Raw genomic sequence first — 13,001 nt, forward strand, 5'->3', positions numbered from 1 at the left:
AAAAATACACACATACAATTACTTCTGAAATAAAGAAATGGGACATAAAAGGACTTTAATCCCATTTGACAAAATGCGGCTGTGTGACATAATTAAGAGGCACGTATCTTGTCTCTGCACCACCCCCAGGTCCTGACACAGAGATCCTAAGACTCCTATTAATTTCTGGAGTGAAAGGGGTACCAGGAGCATCTTTTGCTCTGATGTTTGGTCTTTAACCCTAATTTCTGACACAGAGTTCCTACATCCTTTGGAATTTGCTGGGTGATAGGAGCATCCTTTGTTCTAAAGAGATGACTCCTAGTAGGCTTCTGGACAGCCTCAAGGTGGGGCTGGTCACTAGGAGGAGGAAGTCATGCTCATGACAAAGCCTCCAAAAACTAAGGGATTCAGAACACTTCAGGATGGATGAAATCATTGAGGTGCTGGTAGAGTGACCTGCCCAGTGAGGGCATGAGACCTCTCCACCCTCTCCCCATAATGTGCCCTAGGCATCTCTTCCATTTGGCCGTATCCTTTATTTTTAAAAGTATCAATATTTGATTAACCAGGTATTTCCCTTCCTGAACAATTTTAGATGTAAGTGACACAGAGTGGCAGCAACTTGATCGGTAATAGTAAATAAAGTGCTTTCCAGAGTTCTGTGAGCTATTCTAGCAAATTATCAAACTTGAAGAGGGGGTCATGGGACCTCTCAGTTTAGAGCTGGTTGGTTAGAAGTAAAGGCAGCAACCCAAGGCTTGTGACTGGCGTCTGTGGTGGCGGCATCTTGTGAGATGGAGTCCTTAACCAGCAGGCTTTGCAGGAATTCAGTAGTCAGTGTCAGCACTGAACTGAATTGCAGTACACCAGGTTGGTGTCTGGAGAACTGATAGTTGGGCGGAAGACAAAACCCATGCAGTTGATGTCAGAAGTGTTGTGAACAGAAAATAGTTCAGGTTGGGGTCAGGGATGGGAGACAAAAGGACCATGACTAATGAAATATAACAGAAGGTGACCAACCTGTTGGTGCATACAAAAGGCAAATTCTTTTTTTTTTTTTTAATATTAAATGAGTTAGGAGTGCCTCTTCTATACGTAGGAATGATTTTAAATATTTTTTCTCTCTCCTACCAGCCACCCTCTGGAATTACCAAGCACACACACCCAAACACGACTGTGTAAAATGAGCCTCACCTGGGGCTTCCTCTTGGTATCTGGGTTCCTTGCTGGGCTCCGTGCTGTCCGCAGCCGCCATATCCCCAGTGGACTTAAAGGGAGTGGGTGTGGCGCCCATCCTGGACCACCTGCTCCGCGTGTCCTCTCTTGAACTTAAGCACACAGCATGTTCATGTTTCACCACGTGACAGATCTGCCAACAGGTATGCGTATACACACACAGGGACATGTGCACGGGAAAATATGGATCAGCTTACCTTGGTCTCTCCTTCAGCTTTTCATTTGAGGAATGGTAATCATAATCAGAATACTGCTGCCGTCTCTCCTCTGGAGAAAACGATCGGTTGGACTCTATTTCTGAGATATCTGGTTTCAAAAATAAGAAAAGTCTTTTTAATGAAACATTTAAGACCTGTGCCAGAAATAATTCAATTCTCTGAGCAAGGAAACATGGGAAATGGAAGAGACGGCAGGCAGTAAATGTGCTATTAAATAGTCTGATAGTCTTCCCTTGGGGGGGAAAAAAAAATCTGATAGCTTGAAAGGAAAGACATTAATTAACAAAGAGGAATCCAAATTCAGAATTTTATGTTCCTCATTTATCATCCTTTCCATCAAAGCTGCCACTGAAGAGTCAAAAGCCAACGATGGGGATTTTATAGATGGAGAAATACACAAACTCATTTTTACCATAGAACAATGCTTCTCAAACTTAAATGTGCATACATGTCACCTGGGATCTTGTTAAAATGCAGTTGTTCTGGGTAGGGCCTGAGATTCTGCAATTCTATCAAGCTCCTGTATGACACAATGCTATAAGTGGATTGAGGATGACACTTGGAAAAACGAGGTAAACTGCAAGCTCCTAACAAGTTGGGATTATTTCTCATGCTCTCCTTGTTCTCCTGCACTCCAAGCAGTAACCACTTGATTAAACATTTTATATAATAGAAATTAAACTAAGTTTTAAGGTTTTATGAAGTAATTCTTTTAAAAAGCAAGTCCATTTCTAAACTTAAGCACTTAATATTTTCTAAACTTTTCTGTACAAAGGCAATACTAGATGGTTACGTAGGAAATGCCATGCCTAGTTATTTTTATGGGTAATTTTTACATGGTTAAAATGTTATCCTATGTGTTGTATATCAACTATTTCTCAATTTAGAAAGAAAAAGAAAAAATCATAATAAAGACATATCTAAGAGCCAAAAAAAGAAAAAACGAAAGAATAAAGAGCAGAATATCCAAGACCAATTTGAAGGACATGAAGTTGGACTTGTTTGTGGAAATAAACAAAGACTAAACCAACTAAATAAATTATGTTATCCTATGCTATTCATCTTCAAGTTAAAACTAAAAGAAATGATTACATCTTCATACAAGAGGTGACACAAATTCCAAACCAATGAATACTGTAATATTCAGTCGTTCTGATTCCTTATTATAGTGTCTACCAGTTTTAGCTATCCTCCATATTGTCTTCTCTTTGTTGGAAATATTAAGAGCCACTTCAAAAATATCACGTAAGAAAGCCCAAGAATGAGTAATTTACAATGTGTGTGGTTAGGTATTTTTTTTGTTTTTTAAAAATATTTATTTATTTGACTGCACAGGGTCTTAGATGTGGCATATAGGATCCTCAACTGCTGCATGCTGGATCTTAGCTGTCTGATCAGGGGTTGAACCCAGACGCCCTGCCTTGGGAGGGCAGAGTCTTAACCACTAGACTGCCAGGGAAGTCCTGTGGTTAGTTCTCTGAGCCACTCCTACATACATTTGTTTACTCACAAGTTTTGTATTCAATGGCTTTAATCAGAGTCCACTGGGATTCTTAAGTGCACCAGAATTCCATACTGCAATTTCAATAGACCCTTTAATAAGAAAATAACAACCTAACTTGGAATTAAAGTTTAAAAGAGAGGTTTCTGTTAGGAATTTAACTTCCAGCTGAATGGCTATGATAAACAGAGATGAGAATGCAGAAGCAACAGCCTTCCTCACTCCCAGCTAAGTTCATACCCTCCCCTTTCTTTACCTTCTATTTCTGAGTCGCTGTCATTTAATGAGGGGATGTTGATGAGCGTCTGTTTGCTGTCCCTCAGCACCACGAGCTGGAGTTTCCCTCTTGACTTTTCTATCAGTTTTCGAGCATCCGTTAAAGACATGTTCTCGGTTACAGTTCCATTTATCTGTGTATATGAAGAACAGTAATGTTCCATGTAATACAACTATTAAGAGTGAAATAGAAAAGTTCTTATTTTCCCCTGCTAAAAATGTAAAGGCTTTGCTCAGCTATTCAAACAGACATGGGCTTTAAGATGACAGAATGAACAAAAATGAATTATCCTTTAAATTAAATATAACCCTGCCTGTCTGAAACCCAAACACAGGTGTGAGAGTTATAGTGTGCTCAAGTGACTCTGTGAATTTACTGAACTTCCAAGTTCAAGACAATGGCTTGGTTTACTATTGGAACATGTTTCCTGACTGAAGAGATTTACAAAAACTATTAAATATTGAGCATTCATATACCATCAAGTCACCCTCTCATCTTTCCCTCATTCAGAAAACAGGAGCTTAAGCTTTAAATAAACAGGGGAAGAAGGATGTCTTTGTTGAGATTTTTTTTCTTTAAACTGACATTCCTCTATTACAAATCTCTAAGTATGGTTTTCCTGATAAAAACAATCTCTCTGCTGTTCTTCCTGGCTTTGTCTTACTATTGAGACTCCCATCTCAGCAAAGTTTCACTGTGTTGGAACTTCAATGTGGAAATGCAGACTATGAAGCTGAGCATGAACCTGGTTGTTCTCTGCCCTTATCCGCCCACCTTGAGAATTATGTCTCCTTCATGCAGGTTGCCATCTTTAGTTGCTAGACCGGTTCTGGTCATTTCCTTTATGAAGATCTGACTCCCAAGCCGGAGACCATATTCTAGGAGACAAACATACACATATTTCATTAACACATCCAGAAAACTGAGTCTGCCTTTCAGGACTAACTACTTTAAAATATGTACGAAAAGTTAATTTTGCATGTGAGAGAGTCTGTAAGACCACTGGCTTGAACTTGTCGAAACTGTCACTGTCATAAAAAACAAAAGAGGCAGAGAGATTGTTCTAGATTAAAGGAGATATCAAAAAACAAACACACTGCGTAAAACTTCACTAGGTCCTCAATTCAATATGCGGGGTGCGGAGGGGGCGTTATGGGGAGGGAGGATGTATTACATTATTTTGGAATAACTTCAAAATGAACTGGGCTATATTAAAAGGCATATTCATGCTAATTTCTTAAGAGTGATGATGGCATTATGGTTATGTAAGAGAGAATATTCTTGTCCTTGGGAGATACCCACTGAAATATTTAAGGATAAAGTTCATGTTGCCTGCAATTTATTTTCAAGTGGGTCCCAAAACACCAATTAGAAATAGAGAGGAGGTAGGGGAAGAACAAGGGGAGGGAGAAAGGGAAAAAATAGAAATGGAACAAATGTGGCAAAATGTTAAAAACTGGTAAAACTAGGTGAAGGCTATTTGAGTATTTGCTACAAAATTAACACTTTTCAAAATAAAATGTTGGGGGAAGGAAAAAAACACAATTCAGTACAGGCATGTTCTGACAATCCAGTTGCCTATAGGAAGGTACCACCTATATTATACTCTCCATCTATAACAGTTTAAATTGTGTAGGGTTGGCACTGAAAAAACTTCAGTGTGTGAAGAATAGGGATAAATAAACCAGCAAAGCAACAGATACAGTATTCAACTAAAACTGGCACAGCTCTGGGGATTCATGGACTTAGTGTTGATCTCAAAAGAAAAACCACTGTATTTACTAAGTATATATATACTTTAAAATATTTTAAATATTATTCTGATTTTACTAAACTTGTAAATAGACATATTTTAAGGATGAATTTCGGTTATTTTAGGAAGCTACCTAAACCTAGCAGGTTTTAAAAGAGGCACATTCAAATTTTCATTATTATTGTTATGGACTAAAATCTTATCAATTCAAAATAACTTTTTACTACTTAGATATAGATTTAAAGATCAGGTTTAAGTGACTTACAGTAAGTTTGCATCAGATCTTACAATGATTAACAGTGTTGAGGTCCACCCCCACCTTATAGGAAGATGATGCTCAAGAAATAATAAGGGTAAGATGGCTGACATTTTATTTCAAGGATGGCAATTGCTTACTGGTTAAACAGCCTCACAGTCCAGCACAGAAGGCTGAGACAAACCTCAGCCATGACTTCTCACGTGTCAACAATTCCTCCATCCTCTTAAAAACTGTACTCTCACTGTAAAATTAACAAGTTGCTATTGATGTGTTTGTAGGCATCTTTCAAATGAAGAAAAAAATCAGCTGACCAGCTTCTAAGACTTTTACCAGCAAGTCTATCTAATGTCCATGAAACATGTAAATGCTGGCCATATGAGTGGATAATATTTATCTTAATCAAATGAAGATCTTGCCAACAGCCAGATATTTTTAAAGATAATTCTTATGGAACTCTAGCCAGTTATGCTTAATTATTATGTAATCTTAGCAAAAGGTGGCTTTAAAAATCTTTTTGAAAAAGTAGAACCTTGGGAGGAAAACAATGAACACTGAATTCTAAGTTTAAAGAACAAAATGGCCCAGAAGGAGTAAAATGTCATATCTGCAAAAGGGCACGAGCTCCCTTTGTTCCTCGGTAGTATTACTAAGACCAGGTGTGACTTGGGCAGTTTCTTAGGACATGCAACATCTTTTTTAACTGTGGATCACAATTCATGAGTGAATCTTGAAATCAATTTAGTGAGCTGTGACCAGTATTTTTTAATTTAATGTAATGGAACTATTCAAAAATCAACACACAGTAAGGATTGTTCCATGAAACATCTGGTCGAGTTTTTCACATATTGGTGCACCCACAATTATTTGCAGGATGTGGTTCTTTCTGTGGCAGGAGTAGGAGGGGGTAGAGAAGGCAAAAGAGGAAGAAGCAGGAGAGGAGAAAGAGGAAGAGGAAAATACTGAAGAGCACTGCAGCGGGGAACTCAGGAACCTGGGTGCAAGTCCTACAGAACATACAGTAGGCCTCTGTGAAGGATGCCTCATATCAAGTCATCTTTCTCAAAACTCCTCAAGAGTCCACAATCTGGAAACAGAATGGTTTTCACCTGCAATTCTTGGGGGTTGATGATGTCATTATCTAGGATGATAAGATTCTCTAGAACCCTTAAACCACCTAAGATGCACATTCCTCAAAGATCATACAATCTCAACTTGCACCATTACTTTCTGGGCCTGTGCTCCAGGTATCTTGTTATTCACATCCTTGCAATTATTTCAATATCTTTTCAGTATCAGGTCTTTAGGTACCCAGTTCTATAACTCAACTCTTTATGCACCTCTAGAGGAGCTAAAGAAAACAAACCGTTTCATCTGATAGGCTCTTTAAAATGCAAATTCCCAACCTAAAAAGCAAGCAATCTTACACATTACACTCTTGGATACTCATCTTTTTTCCTCTTTGAAGGAGAAGAATTAGAGAACGAAAAGAGATAAAACATATATTACAAGGAATTTAATATGCTGAATGCCAAGAATCAATGCAAGGAATATCACAACACAGGGTTCTAAATCCCTGTTCATTCACCTACTTGTTTCCTGTCATTTATTTCCAAGAGATGAAGTTTAGGTTCCAACTCTACCACTTATCAGCTTCAAGGTGTGGGCAAGTCATCTCCCACCTCTGAGTTTCACCTAAGCTGCAAGTAATACTGGTTTGTCTACCTATCACACAGGGCTTTAGTGAATTCGGACATGATTAAGTGCATGCAACTGCTCCAGGCACATAACATGGATCAGCAGTGAAGGACAGAGCCCACCTCATCCGTGGACACACCATAAATCTCTCACCTTACTATACCCACCTGTAAAAGAGGAGCGGTTTCCCACCCACCACGCAGGCTTCTTAGTGAGGATTAAATAAGAAAATATTTATTCCACAGAGGACCTGGCATAGAGCATTCTCAATCAAGACTGGCTGGAGTATCATCCTCTACTGTGGTTTCATTAGTTTAAGCTGCTCTGGGTTCACCAGGAGAGTTTGTTAACAGGAGGGGCCACCCCAGTGTCTCTGATTCAGTGGGGGCTGGGCTGGGGCCTAAGAATCTGCCTTTCTAACAAGAGTCTGGGTGATACTTATGCGACTTTGAGAATCACTGGCCTAACCATTTAAAGCCAAATTTCTGCCACCTGGCTCTGCCATTGATGATATAACTCTGTGCAAGTCAACGAACTTATCTGCGCCTCAAGTTTCCTAGTCTATAAAATAAAAATATGAGTAACACCCACAGGAGGTGGTGATGAGGATGAAATGAGCTTATCTGTGCAAAGCATTTAAGTCAGTGTGTGGCACAAAGCAGCTACCACGGAAGAGTTAGCTATTGTTACAGTGCTTTTCTTCATCACGCATGACTACCTTCATTTGCTTTGCTTTTCATCAGAAGGACCCCGATGGGCTTGTCCGAGTCCGGCCGCCCCCGGGGCTCCGGGCTGGGGCTGCGGGAGTGGAGGTGCTCGCGGCTGCGGCTCTGGGACGCCCCATGCCGGGCATCAAGCTGGGCCCTGTGGCCGTACTCCCCCTCAGGGGTGTAGGCGCGATCGTAGACCGGGTCAATGCTCCGGCCGCGGCTGCTCTCCCGGGCTCGCCTGTAATCATCGTGGTCCAGGCCCCGCTCGAGGCTGCGGCCACGGCTGCGCTCCCGGGCTCGCCCGTAGTCGTCGTCGTGGTCCAGGCCCCGCTCCAGGCTCCGGCCCCGATCCCGGCTGCGCGCCCGGTCGTGGGGACGGCCCCTCTCAGGGCTCTCCTCCCAGCTGCGGCTGCGCCCTCCGCGGCTGCTGGGCCGGCTCCTCTCGCTGTAGCCGCTGCGGGCGCTTCTGCCATCAAACTCGTCCATCACCTCGAAAGCCCGGTCATCCTCGTGGACGGGAGGACTGCCCTGCAGCGGGGCCAGTTGGACCTTCCGGGGCCTCTTGACCACCTGTCACCAAACAAACAGTGGAGACACCAGAGAGTCACAACCAAACAGAGAGAATACAGTGGTTAAGAGCCCGGGTTTCCTTCCCAGTGAAACTGTGTGTTCCCACCCAGGCTAGGCTTCAGGTTCCTCATCTTTAAAACAAGAAGGATAAATACCCCAGAGTGTTAAGAAGAAAGTAAGACAATGAGTATAAAACCGAGCACAGTTTCTCCAAAAATCTGCTTCTACTCAAAAGTGTGAAAAGCACCAAGAGGCTTTAAATCAGTAAGTTACAAAAAGAAAAATGTGGAAAGTGAGACATTCTGTGTAGGAGTGCCTAAGTTCATCCATAAATCAATGTCATTCAAGGGGGTGGGGGGGGGCGGGTGGCATGTAGGAGGAGAGAGGAGGGAAAAGAGGGATCCTTCTAGATTAAAAAGACTGATGAGACAAGGACCGAATGTGACTCATGAACTTTGACTGGCTCCTGGATGGAGAACAAAAACAGTCTATCAAAGTCACCTTAGGATATGGACTGTGTACTAAATGACACGGTGGAGTTATTATTACTTTTCTTTAATAGGATAACAGTAGTAGAGTTATGTAGATGAATGTCCTTATTTAGGAGATTTGAGAAGTAAGAAGGGTTGAACGGTCATGTCTTGCCCCTTCCCATCAAATGGTTCACTAAAAATAAGTATGTCTTTATATACACATACAGAGAAAAATTAACTGAATATGGCAGAATATTAACACTATAGAAGATATGTGTTGATTATACTAATCTTTGAACTTCCCTTTTTGTTTGAAAATTTTTATCATATAAAGTTGGGGGAAAAAAAAATCAAACACCACACACCCTGTGTATCCCCCCAGCACTGTCCCTAACACACCATGTTCCAATTCTCGCTCGCTGTGTCCACTTGCCCTGCTGGAGTGAACACTCCTTACAGCTCAGACCTGCTCCAGGGTTAAGCAGATATTCAACCAATGTTTGCCGAATGACTGAATGAGCCAATAAATGAGTGAATGGCACAGACTGCCAGTAATCTCCAAAGAAATGCGAGTTTATGAAGAAAGAACATGATCCTGGAAGAGCTCTTAGAGATGAGTTTATGAGCTCGTAATTTAAGTTTCTAAATTAATGTGGTTTTACCATTGTTCGCAATCTAGTTAATTCTCTTAGAGAATAATGATCTAACCTGGCTCTTCAGGCAAATTCATGCAGGTAAGAGAAGCACTGGTCTTAAGTCAGGAGAAGGATGAGAAAGCAGGAAGGGTCTTTACATCAACCCTAGTTAGCATCACCCTCCCAACGTACTGAAGGTACAGAGGCAGTGGTGCCTAGATGGTGCAATTCTGTCAAGTGCTGAAGAGTAAGTAGTAATTTTCCTCTGGGCATAAAAACAAAGTGCTACGGAGTCAAGCTGAAAACAAACCCAGGACGTACAATGGCAGCGATCTTCCCACTCTTCCTCAGCTGCTGAACGGCGAAAGAATGGAGCACGTCTTCCATGGGGGTGCCGTTAACCATGACCACCCTGTCATTCTCTCTGCAAACAAAACAGAAAAATGGGATAGGAAAAACTCCCAGCTTGCCCCTCTGAATGGTTCATTTAGGAACAAATAAAAGCAAAAGATTAAAGGCCTTGGTGTCTAATGACTCCTGAGGTTTAATCTGTCAACTTGGTCTGAGCTCTTCAGAGGAAAGAACCCAAGAGACACTCAGAGCGCTTTGGACAGTGTCTCCTGGAAACCACCTGCAGAGAAGGACCCAACCCATGGGGTCCCTCCAGGAGTCACTGGATGGCACTATGGTCTGGGCAGAGAAGGAACATCAGGCCCTCCTTACCCATGGTATATGGTGAACACGGTACATGGTATGCTCCAGCAAATCTGCAGATGCTCCCAAAGGAGGCTGACAGTCACTTGTATTTTGGAGGGGATGAAGTCAAGAGGTTGTCTCAGCTTCTTAAAGAAATTCTGAGGTCACAGAACCCTAACTCTCAACTTTATCTCATCCCAAAAATGATGTAAAAATTCTACCATGCTCTCTATATGAAAGAAAACTAACTTACATATATATATTCCTTTCTTTTTTTAATTTTAAAAGTGCACACCACCAAAAGCCCCCTGTCCAGGGCCAACCAGTGTACTGGCAGGGATCGGGAGCAGGAGGAAGGACACTCACTGAAGCAGCCCATCGGCGGGCCCACCCGGGAGCACGTCAGAAATGACGATTGATGTCTCCCCATTCTCAAAGTGGGGGTTGTCTCTGCCTCCGGATACTGCAATTCCAAATCCTCTCTTGGAATCCTGGTCATTGAAGTTAAGATAAAAATTAAAATAAAATCCTCTATAAGTGGCTTTCAGGATTTATTACAAGCAGTCAATAAAATAAAGGTCAAACCAATAAACAGAGGGCTTTAGAGAAACAAGTGAGAAACAGAACACAACATCATCATGGTTAGCTGACAGGTTTATAAAGGGAAATACCTTATCTAAAAGAAACAAGCCTTGTGAAAGCCGGACAAGATTCATAGCACAGACTGGAGTTATCTCTAGAAGCTGGCAGGGGATGGAAATTACATCTTCTGTCCAAATAAGTATGTGCTATTGGAATCACCAATCACACCTGTTCTCATATCCAGGCCTGAGCTGGAAAGGCTCGTCACAACTGAATCTGTGCGAAACCCGTATTTTTAAAGAATATCTTTAACTTACAAGTTAGAGGAGCTAATGGTCTCACTTTAATATACAGTGAAGAAAAAGTATATGGATTTTTAAAGACAAAATCTGAAGATGAACTTATTTTTGACATCTTATGAGACAGCAAAGTATTAAATTCTTTTCCACATGCATTTAGGATGGATATAGAGATGAATGAGATTCAAGATTAATCTAGAAATGCATAAGGGTGAACCCAAATAATACAGAATCCTAATTCATTTCAGTGTTCAAAAAAGCTAAGCTCCTGGATTTCATCCAGGACTACATGTGGACTATATTCACATCCAGGGATATATGTGGCTATAATGCTAAATAAGAGTTTGATTATATTAAAATCTATTCAGAGAATAAAAGAAACCTTCACCCAAAAAAAGTTCCCATGTGGGGCCCACGATGCCAATTGTCAGCAAACAAAAACACAGAACAAGTTGGGCTGTTGTTCATTAATCCCATGGCTTTGAATTTGGCAGCACTGTCACCTGATACCAGTTTTCACACAAAGATAGCTCTATCCTCTGTACCAGGCCTAAAATGTTTCTCACCTTTGCCAATTTGTGGTTCAAATTCAAATGGTATATGGCAAAGGGGCAGAGAAAATAGTCAGAATGGAAGCCCCAGAAAATGACAAGAGGTGAAAAATAAGACCTAATGGGGGAAGCCCCTCAACGCAAGAACTCATGATTACCGCTCCAGAAGTTTCAGCACCTGAGCATCCATCTGTGTTTTTCTATCTGAATTGACTCCATACACATTTATTCAAAAACCAGTTTCCACTGAAGTCAAGGTCTGAAGTTCATGGTTGTGATGGTCAAAGGAAAACTGTCCCTTTGAGGAACTTAGACTCCATCTACACGGTGACAGAGACTGGAAGGACTCAGAGTGGAAAAAGATCCATACAGGGCCCAAGAAAATCATGAGGCTAACCAAGGCAGCTTGATGAATAAAAATCACGAGTGTGTGTTTAGTTCATTTAGTGATTGAGCCACACACAAATCACTTACAAGTTCTTAATGGCTGCACTTGTCTTGAGTGGGGCTAACACCTATCATGCCTACCTCAAACTCTGCTGTCACCATAAAAAGGAACAGAGCTAGCATTTATTAAGCAGCAATTATTAATGTGTATTGGACTCCAAGTTCTAGAAGTTCTTTGTATTACCGAATTTAACCAAGAGGGGTAATACCTGTGACAAAACTTTAAAAATTCAGTAAAATACATTTATGTATTTCATGATCTTACTTCTTTCAATCCCATTGTGTGTGGGGGGAGGGTGAGGGGGCATCATTAAAAATCTGATTAACTTAGCTCCATTAATACAATCAGGAGTGGGACAAGGAATACAACCCATGTCTCCTGAGTGCTAAACCAATGTTTTAAAGTTTAGTTTGGACTTAAAACTCACTGAGGGAATGATGTTTTAAACGCTATACTTAAAATTACAGGAGTTGTAGAAGCTGCCTTAACATTAAACAGAACAGATTATTTCCATTCCTTCCTTTCTTTCCTCTTTTTCCTGTAAAATATTCTACCTGAAGACATGTAAATACATTAATGAATCTCTATGATTCTTCTATATTATACAGATCTTAGCCAAAAAATAGAACAACATACAAATCCTTGTTAATGCAGTAATTGTGTCTGTGTACAAATAAATAAGACCCATGATCTGTTATGGTATGTATAAATGGAGTAATACTCAGTCATTATATGTCCACTTGTATGTGGAATCCAAGCAAAGATATTAGTACAAATGAACCTACAAAACAGAAACAGACATAGAGAACAAACTTATGGTTACCAAAGGGGAAAAGGAAGAGGGGATAAATTAGGAATCTGAGATGAACAGATACACACTATATATAAAATAAACAACAGGGTCCTGCTATATAGCACAGGAAACTATATTCAGTATCTTTTAACAACCCATAATGGAAAATAATCTGAAAAAGTGTGTATGTGTGTCTGTATACATATACACATGAATCACTGTGCTGTATACCTGAAACATAGTCAATCAACTATACTTCAATTTAAAAAAGATCCATGATCTGTAAATGCAAGAACAGATATGACATATGTAGCAGATATGAC

The 13,001-nt window shown here is 40.7% G+C and overlaps 1 protein-coding gene across 7 annotated transcripts in view; it reads right to left on the bottom strand.

The window, feature by feature from the left end:
* The window catches only part of TJP2 (tight junction protein 2), a 124,858-nt gene that overhangs the window by 25,331 nt on the left and 86,526 nt on the right, over positions 1-13,001 (bottom strand). For all 7 annotated transcript variants that reach the window (XM_070480380.1, XM_020911907.2, XM_020911912.2 and 4 more), the window contains 7 exons: positions 10,372-10,496; positions 9,631-9,733; positions 7,640-8,201; positions 3,989-4,092; positions 3,194-3,347; positions 1,416-1,524; positions 1,177-1,310 (listed from right to left, as the gene is read on the bottom strand). In XM_070480380.1, the coding sequence (XP_070336481.1) occupies positions 1,177-1,310; positions 1,416-1,524; positions 3,194-3,347; positions 3,989-4,092; positions 7,640-8,201; positions 9,631-9,733; positions 10,372-10,496 (1,291 nt within the window). The remainder of the gene's footprint in view (positions 1-1,176; positions 1,311-1,415; positions 1,525-3,193; positions 3,348-3,988; positions 4,093-7,639; positions 8,202-9,630; positions 9,734-10,371; positions 10,497-13,001) is intronic.

This window comes from Odocoileus virginianus, chromosome 18, assembly GCF_023699985.2.
Source record: "Odocoileus virginianus isolate 20LAN1187 ecotype Illinois chromosome 18, Ovbor_1.2, whole genome shotgun sequence".
Classification (NCBI taxonomy): domain Eukaryota; kingdom Metazoa; phylum Chordata; class Mammalia; order Artiodactyla; family Cervidae; genus Odocoileus; species Odocoileus virginianus.